At 43.2% G+C, this 20,012-nt stretch overlaps 2 protein-coding genes and 2 long non-coding RNA genes across 4 annotated transcripts; 1 reads left to right on the top strand and 3 right to left on the bottom strand.

The window, feature by feature from the left end:
- Positions 1-1,307: 1,307 nt before the first annotated feature.
- Positions 1,308-2,580, top strand: pnoca (prepronociceptin a). The gene is made up of 2 exons (XM_076156292.1): positions 1,308-1,427; positions 1,969-2,580. Exons 1-2 carry the CDS (start codon positions 1,308-1,310, stop codon positions 2,578-2,580), a joined length of 732 nt encoding a protein of 243 aa, XP_076012407.1.
- A 1,397-nt stretch (positions 2,581-3,977) lies between these two features.
- On the bottom strand, positions 3,978-9,338 carry tdp1 (tyrosyl-DNA phosphodiesterase 1). The gene is made up of 16 exons (XM_076155791.1): positions 9,218-9,338; positions 7,999-8,586; positions 7,865-7,908; positions 7,700-7,755; positions 7,486-7,582; positions 7,322-7,356; positions 6,886-6,978; positions 6,608-6,781; positions 6,405-6,483; positions 5,934-6,110; positions 5,783-5,831; positions 5,605-5,671; positions 5,133-5,240; positions 4,912-5,014; positions 4,655-4,760; positions 3,978-4,162 (listed from the first exon to the last, which is right to left on the bottom strand). Exons 2-16 carry the CDS (start codon positions 8,582-8,584, stop codon positions 4,089-4,091), a joined length of 1,848 nt encoding a protein of 615 aa, XP_076011906.1. The 5' UTR covers positions 8,585-8,586; positions 9,218-9,338; the 3' UTR covers positions 3,978-4,088.
- Positions 9,339-12,737: 3,399 nt separating this feature from the next.
- Positions 12,738-13,547, bottom strand: LOC143004991 (uncharacterized). The gene is made up of 4 exons (XR_012963996.1): positions 13,484-13,547; positions 13,293-13,388; positions 13,109-13,224; positions 12,738-13,002 (listed from the first exon to the last, which is right to left on the bottom strand). It is a non-coding gene; the product is annotated as an uncharacterized LOC143004991 (long non-coding RNA).
- Positions 13,548-14,563: 1,016 nt separating this feature from the next.
- Positions 14,564-16,812, bottom strand: LOC143004861 (uncharacterized). The gene is made up of 5 exons (XR_012963991.1): positions 16,755-16,812; positions 15,591-15,661; positions 15,400-15,495; positions 15,198-15,313; positions 14,564-15,092 (listed from the first exon to the last, which is right to left on the bottom strand). It is a non-coding gene; the product is annotated as an uncharacterized LOC143004861 (long non-coding RNA).
- Positions 16,813-20,012: the final 3,200 nt, after the last annotated feature.

The following is a 20,012-nucleotide window of genomic DNA, read 5'->3' as shown; positions in this document are numbered from 1 at the left end:
CAGATATTTCTAGTGGGACTCAAAGCATGTGAGAGAGAGAGAGAGAGAGAGAGAGAGAGAAAGAGAGAGAGTGTGTGTGTGTGTGTGTGTGCCGGTGTGTGTGTGTGTGTGTGTGTGTGTGTGTGTGTGAGTGTGTGTCTGTGTGTGTGTGTCTGTGTGATTGTGCGAATATCTTAACGTTTGTTGTGCCAGTAGTGACTTTTTTTGCCAGAGGCTTTAATCGAGACATCAATTAAAAGGAGTTAACGAGTTTGTTTAATGAGATGAAGCTTGATGCGTGTGTTTGTGACGTCAGAGCCTTTAGACTGGCCTCCCCCAAACACGACGAGGTCAAAACCCTCAAATTCCCTCTTTCCTCCTTTCGGATCGTCTCTGTCTCTCACTTTATCTCCCTCACCCTCTAACCTTCTGTCTCTCACTCTCTGTTTATTCTTGTGACACATATTTAACTGAAGAGAGCCACAGGAATTACGAATGCAGCATATCCAAAAGTCGAAAAAAGTTTTGCTGATATTTTCTTGACACACAGGCATATCTGTCTTATGCACGCAAAGCGATTTTTGACATGTTTCTTTTTAGAGGTGATGCCCAACCCATGTTGTTCTGATACAGATGAGAGCAGACAGGCAGACATCACAGCTCTCCGGCAGTTGCAGTTTCTCCTCTACAATGATGCTTTATAATAATAATCACATTTTGTATATATTTGCATATTGTAGATTGAAGTAATCCACCTCCCTACATGGATGGTTGGGCTTGACAGGAATGTTCATTCATCTTGTTATATGCGAGATAATACATTTGCATTTACATTTGGCAGACGCTTTATCCAAAGCGACGTGCAAATGAGGTTTTTATACAACACAAGCAAGCATTATGGATGTGAGGGTATAATTCCATTCTGTGTCTAAACTTTTAAATTGACTAAATTTGTCATACACCACATGGATGTGTGTGAGCACGTGTGTGTACGTGCAGCACCCCCACATTATAAAGTCGATGCTTCAATTGTCTCAATTTAAAAAATAAATAAATGGGCCCATCTGTTTTTCACAAATCATTCCAGAGAGCGTATTGACAAGTGAAATCAAATAAAATCAATAAATCAATTATATCTGAATGAATAACGTCGCTATATGAAATCTATACAGGTTTAAAGCAGAGCACAGCTGCTGTCTGCATCTCGTGATCTCACCACGAAGGCCATAGATAGATAATGAAGTTTATTATTAGTAGTAGTACTTTTGTGTACTCGCCGGCCTGATCATTGCCGTTTGCTGTGTTGCTGTCCAGACGGAGGGACCATGATGAAGACTGTGGTGGCTCTGCTGCTCCTCTCTCTGTGTGATCCCGGACTGAGTGACTGCCAGACGGACTGCTTGTCCTGCAGCCGCCTCCTGCCCAGACAGCTCAGCTTCAACACTGTGGTGAGGAGCACAAACACACATACACACACACACACACACACTGTCCAAGGAAGCTCCTTCAATCGGTTATACAGTAGAACATAACCGAACATAACCCGTCCCCCGTATTCTCTCGAGCGGACTTCGACCTCCTCTCAGTGGCTTTTATCAGCCTACTCAGTAATTTTCTGAGCGTTACTCTACACTGAGTTGTTGGCACCATAGGCCTCTTTCATCTTCCTCCTCTCATTTGTCTCCATCCTGACCGAAGGGCATTTTACATGTAAATCAATGATCAGAGCATAATGTGGATGATGAAGAAACTTGAAGTGTCATCAGTCACCCACTGTCATATGGATTTTCAAGTTTTATGATTAAAGACTCTACCATTTGGTCTTTTAATTGCCTCTCTATGCTCATTAATAAATGGAATATGGTAAGCATTTGATCTAAGAGGGAGGATCATATGACACATCCCATAATACAATGATTCATCCCAACATATTGATTATTAATGTTAAGACTTCCAACAGAAAGGTTTTGTTGTCCTCCTCTCTGACAGGTTTGTCTCATTGAGTGTGAAGGCAACGTCTCCCCAGCCTCCTCCTGGGATCTGTGTCGTAAGACACTGTTGTCACCACACTCCTCCATCGCCACGCTGGGCGTCATGCTGAAAAGATCTCAGGAGGAAGTTGGCGCCATGGTTCCTGAAGAGGAGGAGGACCAGGTGGACGGAGATCTGTTGCTACCCCTTGCTTTGCAGAGGTTTGATCATGTGACACGGGCTCTTGGATTGGATGAGAGCGATTTTGGGCCGCAGGGACAGCTGGACGGTGTCTACACCTCCCAGAATGCTCTACCCCTTGAGGATGAGGATGAAGAAGAAGCAAGGCAGGAAGAAGGGGATGTTAGAGAGCAGGGTGAAGCAGGGCTCAGTGTCTCCAAAAGATTTGGTGGCTTCCTTAAAGGGAGGCACGGCTACAAGAAGCTGATCTCTCCAGGAAGGTCATACCAGAAGAGATACGGTGGCTTTATCGGAGTTCGGAAGTCGGCCCGCAAGTGGAACAACCAGAAACGCTTTAGTGAGTTCCTGAAGCAGTACCTGGGGATGAGCACCCGCGCCACCGAGTTCAACAGTGTGTCAGAGGACCTCACCCAGCAGAACGAAGTGTAGCAGACTGCCCCTTTAAAAATGTGGAAACAATTTATTTTCGCTGATGCTGTTTGAATTTAAATCACCAACCTGTCAAAATGTAACCAAGCGTCAGCAAAGAAATCACCCACAGAATCTGAGAAACAGCAGTGTATTAACCAAAATGTTAACATCAGCATAGTTAGCTCAGATCCCCCAAAATTGGTCGTTTTGAGCGTGTTGGCTTCCACACACCTTCTAATGGAAATACACGTTTAACTCGATTAGCTGCTGTGACACCAGGAGCGTCCATCTTTATTAGCTACACAAGAGTCATTCTGTCCTTGAGGGTCATGGAGTGCTTACAGCCAAATAAAAACTATTTAATTCTAACTTTTTTTTTTGTTCTGAACCGAAGTGTGTTATCTTTGCCTATTGTGCTGAAAACGACTTCCGGGAACCTTGAGGGGCTGAATCAGTCTTTATTATACTGCCATCTTGTGGTTCGTGTCTATATCACATCCTCTGTTAAAGGATTATACCACTTTTTTATACCAATTATTTTGTCCCGAATTAGTGTTTTAAATAATTATCCAAAACTCGTGAATAACTTATATCACTGCTGACGATTTCCCAGAATGCACCAGTGTTTCAGATTTGTACTGTTGCTTAAATCCATTCGAGGCCATTGGTTTGTATTTTTCGTGTAAGATTAAAAGTCCTCGTCCGTCGTGTAACTGGTTATATAAAGTCTCAAGGTTATTAAAACACGTTTGATGAAACTATCCCGCCTGAATCCAGTGAAAGTCCACTAATGAATCTGAACTTAAAGACTGTACTCAGTTATCATGCATATCGTGTAAACCAATGATCTGTCTGCAAAACAGATTTTACTGTATGTCTGAAACAATGACATCATCTCTGACTGGCTCGAGTGTATAGACGCCAGATTACTATATGTACAAACAGTCGTAGGTCTTTTTTTTTTTTTGGAGTGCAATGATGCTTATTGTTTTTGCCCAGTATGGAAACTTGTAAATAGCTGAATTTGAACATAATATCAATAAAGATAGTTTACTATTTCCTTTATGGCTTGTCATGCAGCAACTGATTCTGTGTCTTGAGGTGTTTTGTTATACGAAATCTCATCATCTCAAGTCAGTAAACCACCTGCTGATCAACTTATAGCATGTTTTAGAAAAATAATTATAATTTGGATGTAATATCAACAGAACTGTGAGGTACCGTTGTCCCAGGAGATAAAACATAAACTAAGGAAGTTAGAACATAAAAACAGAAACAGAAATAAGATGAAAAGTATGTGATACACAACTTTTTTGTTTATTGGTAAAATAAAAAAATACAGTATAAAATGTGCTATTCTGACAACTAACAAACAGACAAAACTGACAATCATAAGTAGTTACATGAGTTTCACAGTTATAGTAAGACAGACACGTATGCATTTGTGTGTGTGTGTGTGTGTGTGTGTGTGTGTGTGTGTGTGTGTGTGTGTGTGTGTGTGTGTGTGTGCGTGTGCGTGTGTGCGTTCAGGAGGGAACCCAGACGTTTCCGTGTGTGTCGGGCGCCTGGCTGTAAGGAATGTTCCAAATCCAGGGCTGATCTGATGACAGAGGATTAGATATTAAAACACACATCCAGTATAAAGACAAACACATTCACAGTGTCCTTTTAATATGAGTTCTACTACTAGAGCATGCACACACACACTCATACACACACACACACACAAACACACACACACATACATCTGTGCTGCAGCCCTGACCCTGCTGTGGATCAAGGAATGCTTTCATACAGCATACAGTTTGAATTGATAACATTACATTACATTACATTACGAGCATTTAGCAGACGCTTTTATCCAAAGCGACTTACATTACATTACCACCCAGTAAGTTACAGAGGGGGGAGCAATTGAGGGTTCGGTGCCTTGCTCAGGGGCACCTCGGCAGGGACTCGAACCAGCAACCCTCCGGTTTCCAAGCGGACGCTCTACCACTGAGCCACTGCCTCCCAACAGCTGATACTAATGACCATCACGCTCTTTTACTGGCGTTGTTGTGATCATAGCAAATTTAGCACACTATAGTACCTTTAGCAGTGTAGCATGTAGGAGGAAGGTCAAAGGGCACCGGGAAACCAGAGGAAGATGAGGAGACAGGAAATGGTTTGTTGTCGACAGGGAAGGTCTTCATGTTCTGGAAGGAGGTAAGCCATCACTCCACATCATCCAGTTCTCTTAGTCAACAGTGATTACTTGTCTGAACTGTGATACTGTGTACACGGACAATTCAGAGGATTCTACTGTTCCCCGGTGTGTGTGTGTGTGTGTGTGTGTGTTGTTCTTACAAAGGCAGAGGGCAGGTAGAGGACTCCCAACTCATAAGAACGAACCATCACCTGAGTGTTGTTCTTCTCTAATGCACCCCATGCTGCTTTAGACAGGTTGGCACTGAAAACACACACACACACACACACACACACTTAAGTTTTCCACATCACAGATACAGGTAAAGTACATCATATTATATAATTTCAAAGGAATCCGAATGAACAGAGCAGACGTGCACCTTGTGATGAGGAACCAGGCCAGCTGAGTGAAATCTGGGGACGCCCTCATGTACGTCTTTATGTGTGGCATCGCGTGAGACCGTCCTGTTGCATTTGCCTTCCACCGGCTATGGGCACACACACACACACACACAGAATGTATTTCTATAGATATCTCGATAAAAACTGTTCTTCTTGAATCTTTTACAAGTTAGAATAGTTTTCAGTCTTTTGGCTTTCCACCTGGTTCAAAAGACAAGGACAGCAAATCGTCTTTTCCTAATGGACAAGTTACATTTTAACATTACACTCATCACATTTGAACACAGACGGACCGCTCCAAGACAACCGCTGTCAGATTAGAATCTCAAGTGCAGGCCACACTTGCCTGAAGCAAAAGCAAAAGCAAAAGCAAAAGCGATGGATGATGCGAACTGACACCCTGACACTAGGATGGTGACGACATTTCGGGTTAGATGGAGGTGAACTCACTGGAAGTAGGAGTGGAGCCAGAGCTGTTTTTGAGCTGTCTGGATGCTGTAGGGAAGAGAGCCGCCCGCTGGAGGGGAAAAAGAGCTCAATCATAATCCAAAACACACCATGGTGCACCAAATACTCAAGTGCTGCCTGTCAATCAATCAATAAAGAAATCAAACAGTGATCAACTCACCAGGATAACCCTCTAGACTGGTTCTCACGTCGTCTACAGATGGATATACCTGCAAAGCATCAACAACTCGGTGAGCTTTATTATCATAAATTAGGGATGAAATGAGCGGTGAGGGACAATGGCATTTTCGTGTTTGGTTGGTGGAACGTACCAAGTGAATGGGGGGCTCTGGCCGAAGAGAGGACTTGCCCAGGGTGGTCAGGGTGCGCTGGAACTCCCCCGCTAACCACTTGGTCTTATCCAGGCCCATGGAGCCGATGCTGGAGAACTGGCCGACCACGGGCCAGCTTTCCCCGTCTGAGATCGGCTGTGCGTGGTCATACAGCAGCTATGAACCACAGAAGAAGAGAGGAGAGGGGAGGAGGCGTGGTTCATTTACATGTTTAAAAGAGGAGAGGAAGACACTGTGATGCATGTGTTTGTCTGTGTGTGATTTGAGGGGGTGCAAGATAAATTTCAATTGCATGCGATTTGCTGTGAATTGCATGCAAAATGACGATTAATAAAGTATCTTGAATCCTAAAGCAGAAGAGACTGTGGAAACATTAGGGAATTCATTTTATGATTGAGGATAATGTTGATTTTCAAAGCTAAACACAAACACACACACACACGTTTTCACCTTCCTCAGCCTCAGGTGGCCCCAGCGCTCCATGTCTGAGCCCACATATCTCCCTGGAGTTGAACCGATCAAATACACCCTAACCACAGGGAAGAAGATGAAGGTGACCTCTTATTTCCACAATCACTGACACAGACACTGTAAGGATCATAATGTCATAACATGGCAGCAGCAGATGCTTGTGTGTGTCGCCTCATGTTCACCTGGCCTCTGACAGGTCGTGCTCTTTGATTCGCTGGATCCAGTCGGCCAGGTCGGGTGCGCGGTACGACTCCAGGTACTCCAGCAGGTCTCTCTTGAAGAAAGTCGGAGATTCACCTACGCTCGCGCCGCTGCTGCCCTCTGGTAACCGTGGAAACAGTGGGCTCATCCACATCCTGGTCGGGGGAAACACAGATTAAGCACAAGTTTGGCGTGTTACATCCATCTGCTCCGGCTCCAGCGCCTCCAGCCTGATCCTCGCTTGGGCAGGCAGACTCACCCTTGAGTTTTCTGGTACCAATCGGCTCTGATGAGGTTGGAGGTCAGAATGATGACTCTGAAGCCTTCCTCATACCACAGCAACATCATCTTCCTGTACATAGAGGACCAGAGGAGCCAGACCGTTACCTACAAGAACTATACAAGCCACGACAAGAGTGCAAAAAGATCCTTACAGCTACTATAAACCAGTGATGGGAGTCATTTTTGCAATCAATATTACTGGTGTAATAATAAACACATCATGTTAAGTTGTTAACAGTATAAGTGAATGCTCCTCAATCATTTAGTCTTGATTATGTAGCTCTTTACTCCAGACGCTTCCTGTAAACAGTCAAGATGTTCATGCAAGATTTCACTTATGCAGACAATAGATGGGACAACAAAGACAGATCATCTACGGATGGCGGGGGAAATGGAGGAGATGAAACGCTTACGTGTGATGAGTTCCAAAAGCGATATCCAACTTGGCCTGTCAGGGGAAATCGAACACAATAAGTCCACTTCATAGGACAACCTGAGCGGCAGAGCACCATTATGCTCCTAACTTGCGCCAAGAACGTCTCGCCACCAATTAATTAGAACACGCAGCGTGCCGTACCTGGCAGAGTCGAATGTGAGGGAAGGGCTGAGTCTGCTGCACCAGCCGCGCCTTGGCCTCCCTCTTATCACCGTGGACTATCAGAACCGGACGATCCCTGACAACGCAACCCGAAAGCAACAGTTAAGTGCTGGACGTGTTGAACCTCCTCATCATTAGGTCGCCGTCATCACCTATGTACTTTATTGGTTATACAGAAGGATTCCCCCCTCACCTAAACTCCGGTGGGTACTGCTGAACCATCCAGGCAAGATCAAAGCAGTAGTTAAACTATGAAAGAATAAAACACATAAATAAATAAGAGAAATCTTCTTCATATTAGTTGGAAAAGATGTAAAGACAGGACATCAAAACGTTACAATCTACAGTTCTTCCTCACCTGAACAGATTCTTTAATGGTCCCAAATAACGGGGAGAGGACGTCTACAGGAGAGAGGATGATGATGATTAACTAATGCAATAAGGACATTTAAGGACATACATTTGAGTCTTTCTGTCCTAAACTCTCCTCACCTCGGATGTGCAGAGCTCCCGTGTTGTACTTCTTATCCAGGCCCGTGACTTTATTGAGGTAGAACCTGTAGGTGTCATTCAGAGATGGAAAACTGGCCTCGTAGAAGTCTTCTGGCTCGTCGATGTAGTAAAAGCGGCCGTGTGGGCTGGGAGGACGCTCCTCCACCTTTGCTTTCTTGGCTTTGGGGCTTGGACTCCTCTTCCTGGGAGGACTTTTCCCCTTCTCGCCTGCATCGTGATCGTCGTCGCTATCTGAGAGAGCCCAGCCCGGGCCGTCCAACACCTCATTCTTACGCTTCCCTGCCAACGATGGACTAGATTCATACTTCACTGGATTTAACTGGTTGCTTGCGGCGGACTGTCTGGCCTCAGAACCGATGACAAGTGGTACTGGTTCTGATTTCACCACTGCAGAGGCTGTTACTGGTTCCAGTTTGGAGACGGGGGTAGAGTCAGACGAGTGGGAGCCCTGACCTGAGTTGGGTGATCGGTGAGGTTTCGATGGTGCAGCGCCGGAAGGAGGAAGATCGTCGTCGTCATCGCTGCTGGAAATGCACCACTTGCCATGTTGACTGTCCTGAGACATGCCTGGTAAGAAAGAGAAGAAAACAGAGCTCAAAGATGATACATGTTGATGAATCTAAGCAAATCAACGGGATGAGTTGGCTCGTATCTCACACAGAGCATTCCCTGGTTAGAAATACACAACACAATGCTTTTTTATGTGTTTGTGTTTCACTCCTGTTGTGTTTTTAGTCTGTGGCTAATGTGTCACAGAATATCAGGGGTTCATGTGTTTGTTCATCTTTCAGTCCACTGCTTAACAGAATACAAATAGACTGAGGTTGTTGTTTACACGTTTTTTTCTTAAATGTAAACATACTTACAGATGTGACTCATTTTACAAACCTAAATATGATATGCAAGCCTATTGTAATAGAGATCATAAACATGTTAAAATATCAAATGTGTTGACATCTATTAGCCAAAGTATCCATGCAGAATTTGAATAGTCGCAGAATGGAAGAACAGAGGAAACTATTCCAAACATGTAAAAAAAGGAAACATGATAAAATAAGCGTAAATGCGAAAACATCAACATGCACCATGTTTACAATGAGACCTCGAAGTGAAAACATGCAATAACAACATGCAGTGCAATGCATCTATAGCTAAGAATAATAGGGCGAATTTAAAGGAAAAGTGATATTTCATTTACCAGTTCGGATAAATGAGCAGCACTGTGGGGTGATTAATGCGAATGCAGGAATTCCTCAGAACCTCGAATAACAAACTGGATCAATCACACAACCATGAAACAAACCGCGGTGTGATTTGGGTGCACGCGGAAATGTGTCCGGAGTGAAACTCGGGTATCTGTGGTTCCGCCACAACGATGGGATCGCCAGATGAGTTAAGTTATTATTTTTTAAATGTTCAAAGATCGTGCTTTTTAATCTGCATTCCTTCTAATTATATACAACCGGATGCTTGACTAAAAAAATCAATCAACGCGTTAATAAACGAAACAGGAGTAAAGTGGGGTTTTATATGCTCTAGAATGGGCTGAAAAAGTAAAGTAAAAGTAATCTTCTGATAAATCTGTAATTGCTAAACTCACAGTGCCCGGGCCTATAACTATGAAGTATTTTAAGTTTTGTCAATGGAGTTCATGTTTAGGGACTGATCCAAACCACTATCAAGTAGGGATGGGCGATACCAGATGTTTTGATCCGATAGGATACCAATGACTTTTTTGGCAATTTTTTTCGATACCGATACCGATTACTTTGGGTGATTTTTTTTACCCCAATAAAACACATGACAAATACTGGCAATTTAACAACTTAAATGTGTATTTTTCACAACATCTGAGTCATAACAAATTACTTTACTTTAGTTTTACACAATGTAACCTAAATAGTTTGATTGCTACCATTAAGGGACAAAGATGTCCTCTTCAAAAACCATAATAACAATATTTTAAATCAACTTCTATTTTGATCAACTTCAGTCCTGAGTATGACGGTTAGAATATTTGTAATCAAATATTTGGTATTAAATATCAAAACTGAAGTTGGGTGTTGCAGCACAGAAGCCTGTATGTATTAACATTACCCTGAAAGATGTGGAAGTGACACATGCGCGTTTTTTATTTATTTATCTCATGCGAGTATCGATATATCGATACCACGGTATCCATACTCCCATCACTCCCGGACGTGGCTCACAGCATCCTGATCCACAGGGTCATGATGGGCTCTCCAGCCAACAGCATGTTTACAGATTTGTTCCCCAGGGAGCATTGCTCGACGACCATCAAGAGCAGAAGAACATTTTGACGATTGAACCCATCGGTCCTGACAACGCTGTACATGTTTCAGCAAAGCTCTGAAGAGTCACAGTGATGATCGGTGTATTCATCTCTTTCAGATTCGTCTGCTGGGCAGCACGTCAGAGAGCAGCTCTTCACCTTGCCGCACCTCACCGGCGACGGTCAGCCATCACTAAAGTAAGTAATCATATGTTGTTATTTGTAGTGATATGGTTGTTAATGTTAGGGTAGGTATTGCACCATAAGACAGAATGTGTGTGCTATGAATAATGTCCTTGGCTGCACGTATAGAATTTTCAAACATAACACAGTATAAAAAATCCCATTCGCTGCAGGAAAAAAAATAAATTAATGAAATTTTTGAAATAAAATAAAAAAAGTAAATTAAAAAAAAAAAAAAAACTGACGTCACTTCCGGTCCTGCGCAGAAAAATCCAATCGGGGTCTGCGCAGGTCCGGAAGTGACGTCAGTTCCGGGAAATACGTCACTTCCGGACCTGCGCAGAAAAATCCAATCGGGGTCTGCGCAGGTCCGGAAGTGACGTCAGTTCCGGGAAATACGTCACTTCCGGTCCTGCGCAGAAAACCCCAATCGGGGTCTGCGCAGGTCCGGAAGTGACGTAGTTCCCGAAAATGACGTCACTTCCGGACCTGCGCAGACCCCGATTGGATTTTTCTGCGCAGGTCCGGAAGTGACGTATTTCCCGAAAATGACGTCACTTCCGGACCTGCGCAGACCCCGATTGGGTTTTTCTGCGCAGGTCCGGAAGTGACGTATTTCCCGAAAATGACGTCACTTCCGGACCTGCGCAGACCCCGATTGGGTTTTTCTGCGCAGGTCCGGAAGTGACGTATTTCCCGAAAATGACGTCACTTCCGGACCTGCGCAGACCCCGATTGGGTTTTTCTGCGCAGGTCCGGAAGTGACGTATTTCCCGAAAATGACGTCACTTCCGGACCTGCGCAGACCCCGATTGGGTTTTTCTGCGCAGGTCCGGAAGTGACGTATTTCCCGAAAATGACGTCACTTCCGGACCTGCGCAGACCCCGATTGGGTTTTTCTGCGCAGGACCGGAAGTGACGTCATTTTTTTTTTTTTTTTTTTTTTTTTTTTTTTTTTTTTTTTATTTATTTATTTTATTTTATTTTAATAATTTCATTACTTTATTTTTTTCCCTGCAGCGAAGGGGATTTCTATGCTGTGTTGTGATGACAATTGTTACGTGCAGGCAGGGAGGTTATTTTATTTCACACACATTATTTCTTATGGTGCCAATAGCTTTCCTAACATTAACAACAATACTACCATAAATAACTACATCTAAATGTTAATAACACACCAAACTTAGACACACATTATTTACTTAGTTTAGTGTTTCTTGACCGTCGCGGGTGAGGTGTGGCAAGGTGAAGAGGGAGCTGCTCTCTGAGGTGCTGCCAAGCAGACGACTCGCCCAATCTGAAAGAGATGAAAACACCGATCATCACTGTGATTCTTCAGAGCTTTGCTGAAACATGTCAAGCGTTGTCAGGACGATGGGTTACTTCGAAATCTTCCTCTGGCTCTGTTGGTCGTTGAGCAATGCTCCCTTGGGAAAACATCAAACACAGAGGCTCAAACCCTGCATGTGTACATTTGTAAAGCCTGATGTGTGAACAATGTCTGGCTCACCTGTCCAAGAATTTCAGACAGTTTTCTTTTGCGCTGTAGGTTCTAAGCTGCCAAGGTCCGGAGTGACGCATCTTTGTTTAACTGCGAGACTCTGCAACACAGTAACAGTGACTTAGCAACATAAATTAGATCTGCCGCAGGAAATTCAGTAAGGTTTGTTGACACCTACAAATGACAGCCGCAAACTCTTAGCGATCATTGCGGCTGGATCGGTAGCATCCATTGAGTCAGGCGGCGCCTGGCCGGTGATGCTGCGCGACTGCTTTGTCCGCTGAATGGCTAGCTGGGATTAGGGACTGTGAGCAGGAGAGATTTAAAAAGATGTGAGTGATCCACACGAAATGGCCCCGAAATGGAAGTCATCGTACAGGCATGTACTGGACTGTTACACAATTCAATGTATTTACCTCAGACTGATAACTGTTAAATGGAGAGAACATTCAGACCACTCAAGGTTTAAACAATAAGTTCATAATTGTGGAGTAAACACATTTGTTAAAAAAAACAAGTACTACAACATACAAGTACGAGGAAAATAAAATAAAAGGCTTGATATAAATTGCTGGTAACAGTTTTCTTTTTAAGAAAATACAAATTGTGAGACTTTAGCTCACAATACATTGCTGTCAGTTTTCTTTTGCGCTGTAGGTTCTGAGCTGCCAAGGTCCTGAGTGATGCTTCCTTGTTAAACTGCGAGACCCTGCAACAAAGTTTGTTGACACCTACTTCACCTCTTAGCGATCATTGCGGCTGGATCGGGAGCATCCATTGACTCGGGCGGCGCCTGGCCGGTGATGCTGCACGACTGCTTTGTCCGCTGAATGGCGAGCTGGGATAGGAGCTGTGCACCTCCTGTGTGCTGTGAGCAGAAGAGCTTTCAATAGATGTGAGTGATCCACACGACATGGGCTCCTCCGCTGTCAGGCTGCGCAGCTGGAAGTCATCGTCAATGGGGAATGTAGGGAGCCAACATGTCCAGGTCCAAGCCTCCCATTCCCTTTGAGACACAGACAAAGATACAATGAGTGAATGAGGGATGAGGAATCCTTCCCTACATTAGATCAAGGATGTCCTCGGGTACAGTCGTCTTAACCGTAACATACCTGTGTGGTGACTGGCGTCCTGGGTTGTGTATCAATGGCAAACAGCTTCTCAACCAAGTCTAGTTTGAGATCTGAGCTCATGTCTGAGTCCATGGGGAAGCAGAGGTCCTGTCGGCCTAAAGGGCAGAGATGCACACGGTAACAAATCTGTAAACAATCTAAACAAATCTGTAAACATGCTAACCTGTTCGCTGGAGAGCCCATCATGACCCTGTGGATCAGGATGCTGTGAGCCACGTCCGGGAACATCGGGTCTCTCGGCTGTAGCTCGGCAACAATGCTGGAGTGAAATGACAGACACACAAAGCACGTCAAAGCTGATGGTGAGATATTGTGCAGCTTAGCCACCAGACGGCATGACTTCTAAGCATTTACCTCTGTGTCAGCGTCAGCATCATCACACCGATGTACGGCCACTTAGTCCCTGGGTCACCGAACCACCAACTTTGGAAAATGTGAAGAAAACAGACAGATGCCAGCAAAATGATCTGGCTTTATGCTAAAGCAGAGAATTTCAAACTCAACATGCCACATGAAATGAAATTAATTAAATGAAAATAAAGTAATTTCAATGTGATTTAATCGAATAAAAGAAATTCAACTTAACACAAGTAAAATACATTAAATTAAATAAAAAAAAACATTTAAATACATTTAATTAAAGTTATAAATAAGTAAAAATAAAACATTGACATAACATTTTCTCCTTTGGATTTAGACCCAAAACACACACGGTATTTACAAGTTACACACTACTAGACCGTCATGGAGCAGATATGTTTATGTTGTAGAGCAGGGCATGGATCAATGTTATTATACTGACCACCATTAACTGAGCAACTCACAAACACTACTTAAGAACCGGTTCCCATCAGGGCTGCGTTCTCTCTCCTCTGCTCTTCTCCTTATACACCAACGCCTGCAGTCATCTGTTGGTCCAGCTCCTGAAGTTCGGGGAAGACACCACGCTCATTGGACTCATCTCTGATGGTGAGGAGTCCGCCTACAGGCGGGAGATTGACCGTCTGATGAATTGGTGCAGGCAGAACAATCTGGAGATTAATGCTCTGAACACAAAGGAAATGGTTGTGGATTTCTGACTCAACGCAGCCCCGCCCGCTATCATTCTGTGTGACTCCCCAGCTGACACCGTGGAGTCCTTTCGATTCCCGGGATCCATCATCTCCCAGGACCCCGAGCTCAACATCAGCTCCCACTTGCTGAAGAAGTTCAACCTGCCAAAGACAATGATGGTGCACTTCTGCTCTTCCATCATTGAGTCCATCCTCCCCTCCTCCATCACAATCTAGTTCACACACAAGTAAAATATGAATGAACTATGTACAGAAACACACTTACAGTAATGTATTAAAGAGGCATGTACTGGACTGTTACACAATTCAATGTATTTACCTCAGACTGATAACTGTTAAATGGAGAGAACATTCAGACCACTCAAGGTTTAAACAATAAGTTTATAATTGTGGGGTAAACACATTTGTTAAGAACAAGTACTACAACATACAAGTACGAGGAAAATAAAATAAAAGGCTTGATATAAATTGCTGGTAACAGTTTTCTTTTTAAGAAAATAGAAATTGTGAGACTTTAGCTTTACAATACATTGCTGTCAGCAGCCCCAGACTCAGTGGTGACCTGCTGGAAAAGGGAATCCTTTGCACCAAAACCCAAGACACTGCTGTGGCGTTTGTACGGTGGAATGCTGCAGATATCACATGAAGTGCACAAGCGGCAGCCAAACTAAGGTCAGACTCATACAGATACATATATAAGGGGCGGGGGCTTAGAGAGGGACTGAGAACGTTGGGGAGAAACTGTAGTGTCCAGTCTGGTCCAGCAGTGAGCAGGCTGAGCATCGACTCAGTTAACATTGGGCTCCTCCGGTGTCAGGCTGCGCAGCTGGAAGTCATCGTCAATGGGGAATGTAGGGAGCCAACATGTCCAGGTCCAAGTCTCCCATTGCCTTTGAGACACAGACAAAGATACAATGAGTGAATGAGGGATGAGGAATCCTTCCCTAGATTAGATCAAGGATGTCCTCAATACTGACGTCTTAATCGTAACATACCTGTGTGGTGACTGGCGTCCTGGGTTGTATATCAATTGCAAACAGCTTCTCAACCAAGTCTAGTTTGAGATCTGAGCTCATGTCTGAGTCCATGGGGAAGCAGAGGTCCTGTCGGCCTAAAGGACAGAGATGCACACGTTAACAAATCTGTAAACAATCTAAACAATCTAAACAATCTAAACAAATCTGTAAACATGCTAACCTGTTGGCTGGAGAGCCCATCATGACCCTGTGGATCAGGATGCCGTGAGCCAAGTCCGGGAACATCAGGTCTCTCGGCTTTAGCTCGGCAACAATGCTGGAGTGAAATGACAGACACACAAAGCGCGTCGAAGCTGATGGTGAGATATTGTGCAGCTTAGCCACCAGACGGCATGACTTCTAAGCATTTACCTCTGTGTCAGCGTCAGCATCATCACACCGATGTACGGCCACTTAGTCCCTGGGTCACCGAACCACCACCCCTGGAAAATGTGAAGAAAACAGACAGATGCCAGCAAAATGATCTGGCTTTATGCTAAAGCAGAGAATTTCAAACTCAACATGCCACATGAAATGAAATTAATTAAATAAATAAAGTAATTTCAATGTTATTTAATCTAATAAAAGACATTTAAGTTAACACAAGTTAATACAATAAAATACAAAATACATTAAATACATTAAATACATATAATTAAAGTTATAAATATATTAATAAAACAAAATAAAAAATAAAACAATGAAATAAAATCGTTTGGATTGGGCTCCGTCATGGAGCAGATATGTTTATGTTGTAGAGCAGGGGGATTCAACTACAATTTAAAGAGCGCCAGTAGAGAAAATCTCTCGGAGCAAAGGTCTGGAAAGATCATAATGTCTAACTATGTAGTGTGATATTTAAGCAGCCAGTTGTATCAACATCTGCTTGTAATAAATACCTGACGGTCAAATCAAATGAATTTAGTACGATTCACAAACGTTTTGACAATATTCATTGTCACGTAACATAGAACATATATGTAGCAGGTTAAAGTAGGGCTGCATTTCAAAATATAATTCAGCATGTTCAAATAAAATGCTCAATTTATATAAAATAAAGGAAGCAAATGCTTGAATCTCCCATTTTCTGTTTCACATCCTGACTCAACTGATTTCACAGATAATAAATCTCAACACAAAACGAGGAAAGAATAATACCAGCAGCTCTGAGGGAACATTGAATGCGCGGATCCCGGTGGACTTTGCTCATATTGGGCTCTAAGACCACTTGTTTTCTACGATCTCACTTCAGATTTTAGCGGCTACATTTGTTCAAAACCGTAATGTTTTGTCTCATAATGCTGTTTCACATTGGCACTTTTAATACGGAACACCGATTCTGAACAAGTATGTGGACTACACAATTTTGGAGAGCACCATTTTGTCTCCCTTTCTCCGCCTCACTCCTATTTCTCAACTTTCTACGGCTCAGTCGTCTGTATATATCTCTTAGTTTTAACACACGTCAGCAAAATGTTCCGACTTTATGCTAAAGCAGAGAATTACAAGCTAAAGCACAACAACATTTTCACTTACCTGTGTCGCTCTTTCCTTTTCCGCTTCCGTCTTCAACTTGGCTCTGACACAGCAATCAAACCGTAGACGTCACCTGTCTGCGTGGCGCGTCACAATTTTTCCCCGCCAAAAGGCACAAACCTGATTGGCTTGAGTAGTATCACGTGGGATGGCTTAACTCGCATGCAATTGGTCTCTGAGTTTTTCCTCGCTGAACTATTGCCGTAGACGTCATCTGTCTGCGTGGGAGTCACATTTTTTTTACCGCCAAAAGGCACAAACCTGATTGGCTTGAGTAGTATCAATCTCCCTCAGAGCTGGACAATATTTTTTTACTTTGATGGGAAACATTCAGTGATTTCAAGACACCTCAGAGGTACAAAAATGAAGAGGTATAAAAATAAAATCACCTTGTCATGACTAGAAAAGCAACAGATTTTTTGCACACGATTATTTTGTTACTTAGTGTATACACAGGAACATGTTTGTCTAAGCTTATTCTGAGGCATTACACAAATTAGTGTCCACTATTGTAACTGTCAAAACGTATTTTTGTGCGATCTGGCCAAAAAGTTGATACTTAAGCACCAAAGTTACAGAATGACAAACAACAACTCAACACTGAGAAATGGGAGGAAATCACAAGGTGCCTGATTTTTAAAGTTAACAAAACAGATGATGACACAGAAAGGGCGAGGGATGGGATGTGGAATACATGATCTTTCAAACAGTCGCCAGCTAAACTTGATTGCTAATTTTCAAAGACAAATACTCTTAACGTAAACATCTGGGGCTAAAGTTGTGCACGAAAAAACAAGAGTGGGAAACAGATACAGATACAGATAAAACCAATCAGGATCTGACCCGGGTATTTAGGGCCTGTCTCGACTGAACGGCACAAGAGGACCTGGAGACTCTCGACTCCCGGTCCTCCTGAGGGAGCCGTGCAAGAACCCCCACTGGGGGCAGCATCAGTAGCAGCAGTCCAACAGCAGTCCCATTAAAGGCTCAGTGAACACCATAGAAATCAGTGTAGTGTGCCACAGTTTAAGGGTGTGTCAACCTTTCCCAAAAGCTTTTAAAATGTCATGCCTACAAACAAATACCATGTCCAAAAAAAGAGTTTCGTAGCTGTACAGTGTCGAGGAGTGTTAGTAGCAATGATTTTTATGTTTTGTTTTTGTGTTTTGAGAGTTCTGCATGGGATATGAAGAACCATTGGGACCATCAAATATGTAAAGACCAAGCCAACTGCTCTCCTTTCATACAAGCTGCCTCTCCATCTGAAGCCTCAAATGGAGACAATTAGGGATACGGCAATGGATTATGGAAATAAATCCCTGCACCCTTTGAACTTTTTGCCGCTTGATGAGTGTAGGGCACAAGGACACATCCTCTCTTTCAAGTGCAACCATGATCAGAAAATAAAGAAAGATTGACAAAAAACAAACTTAACTTGTGCTTTAGTGTCTCCCTTCCATAGGTCCATGTGCAGTGGTATGGGTGTACCTAAACTATATAAGGAGCAGATGGATGTTTCCGTTCTGTCATTGCCATTAAGAGTTCATCTGAAGTTACGCAAAGTGTTTGGATTTGATGAGTCCCAATCGAGGAAATGCAAGTGTCCTTTAGCGACAATCTGTTTAATCCTTAGTAGACAGTGTGCCACCGTGTTAGTGTAAAGTCCCTTGATGGAGGTTGAGATGCTTTTGGAGAACTGTTACTTCAGTTCTTTACATATTCAGTGCACTCCTTTAAGTTAAAGTTAGTTTATGATTCTGTTCCAGGCAGTGTCAGTGTCGCATTTCATTGTCAATGAGGCTCTCCTCACTAGACTGGAAGCCCTCGTTCAGGCCATTCCCGACAATGATTATTTCCTCGTCCTGCAAGGACCCCTGGCCATCTTCCTCGCCGCTGACTGAACTGCCTGCGTCCTCTGAATTTGGGTCTTGAAGTACCAGAGCAATGTACATCTGGCGGAAAGGAGAATGAACAGAAAGGCACATTAGAATCAAGATATACAGACTCCTAGCAATCATTTATGTTTCTTGACTGTCATAAAATAAGCAGCTGAATATAATACCGGTCTGAAATGTTGACACGATTTAATTGGACAACATGAAAGACAAGCAAATAGTAGACTGAGTGTATTACCTTGTAATTGTGAGCACTCAGATATTTAAAATGTCCGAAGCAGACATGAGAGAGGCAGATAATGATTGTGATGATCAGAACTATGAACGTGAACATGGACGTTCCAGCTGTAATCCCTGTAAAGAACAAACATGTTGGGACTTTACCACACTGAAGACCAAGGTGCCAGAGCTTAACACTTTTGGGAATGTGATAGGACACAAGTAGCCAGTAGATGGTGCTCTCTTCCTATTCAGTAAACAGACAAGAATTACGTAACACTCTTGTCAGGTGTTGAAATGTCAAAATTTCGGCATTTCGCATTCTGTCAAAGTTATATAGGAGACCAAAATGAAGGCTACAATTAAGAGAAAGACAGACTCACCAAGAAGCACATAAAGTCAAGGGCAAGGACAGTAGGTACTCCCCCAAAGGGCAGGCCCTGCAGCACTGTGCTACGAATTTGGGCCGAGTAGCAGAAGTCCTTGGAAGTAGCATTGGGTGGTAATGTTGTACAGCCCCCTTTGTCGGTGCATGCTTGCGTGCCCAAGATGCTCATAATTATTATCAGTAATCGGTGCATCACTCACTGCAGCATGTTGAGAACCTGCAAGTAAAAGAAAAGTGTTATATTAAAGAGCAACCATATTGGACTGTTGCAATTGCTTTCTAGTCACTACGACCAGAAGCAAATTGTGTAAATTCCCCTTTACACACCATGGTCGGCTCTACAAAATGATAATGACAAAGTTGTCCGCCTCGTCCTATTGAACCTAACCACAGGAGTTACAGGAAATAGTGGTTTGATTCAGATTGGAATCATGAAGCCACAGAGATGGGGCAGCACAATTAGTAATAGTTGACCTGTCGCTTTAAAGAGTCACCTTCTGAGATGTCCAGTTAGATACGACTTAAAAGAGAAAAAGATATTTGGATGTATGGAGGGTCCTGAAATCTACCCACTCAATCATGTAGTAGTCAAGAAAAAACTATGTACTACACAATTCAGAATAGCTCACGGGTGCAAAATGATGGGGTCAAGGAAGGCTGGACAGGTAATGGAAGACAATTAGTTGTTCTGAGTGTTTGCACAGTTGCACTGCTATACATGTGCCCTTCGACCCACTATTAGCTGCATTCACAATG

This window comes from Genypterus blacodes, unplaced genomic scaffold, assembly GCF_046128005.1.
Source record: "Genypterus blacodes isolate CSIRO-AG114 ecotype Tasmania unplaced genomic scaffold, CSIRO-AGI_Gbla_v1 ptg000067l_1, whole genome shotgun sequence".
NCBI lineage: Eukaryota > Metazoa > Chordata > Actinopteri > Ophidiiformes > Ophidiidae > Genypterus > Genypterus blacodes.
Note: the sequence above shows the minus strand (reverse complement) of the source record. Positions and strands in the feature narration are given on the sequence as shown.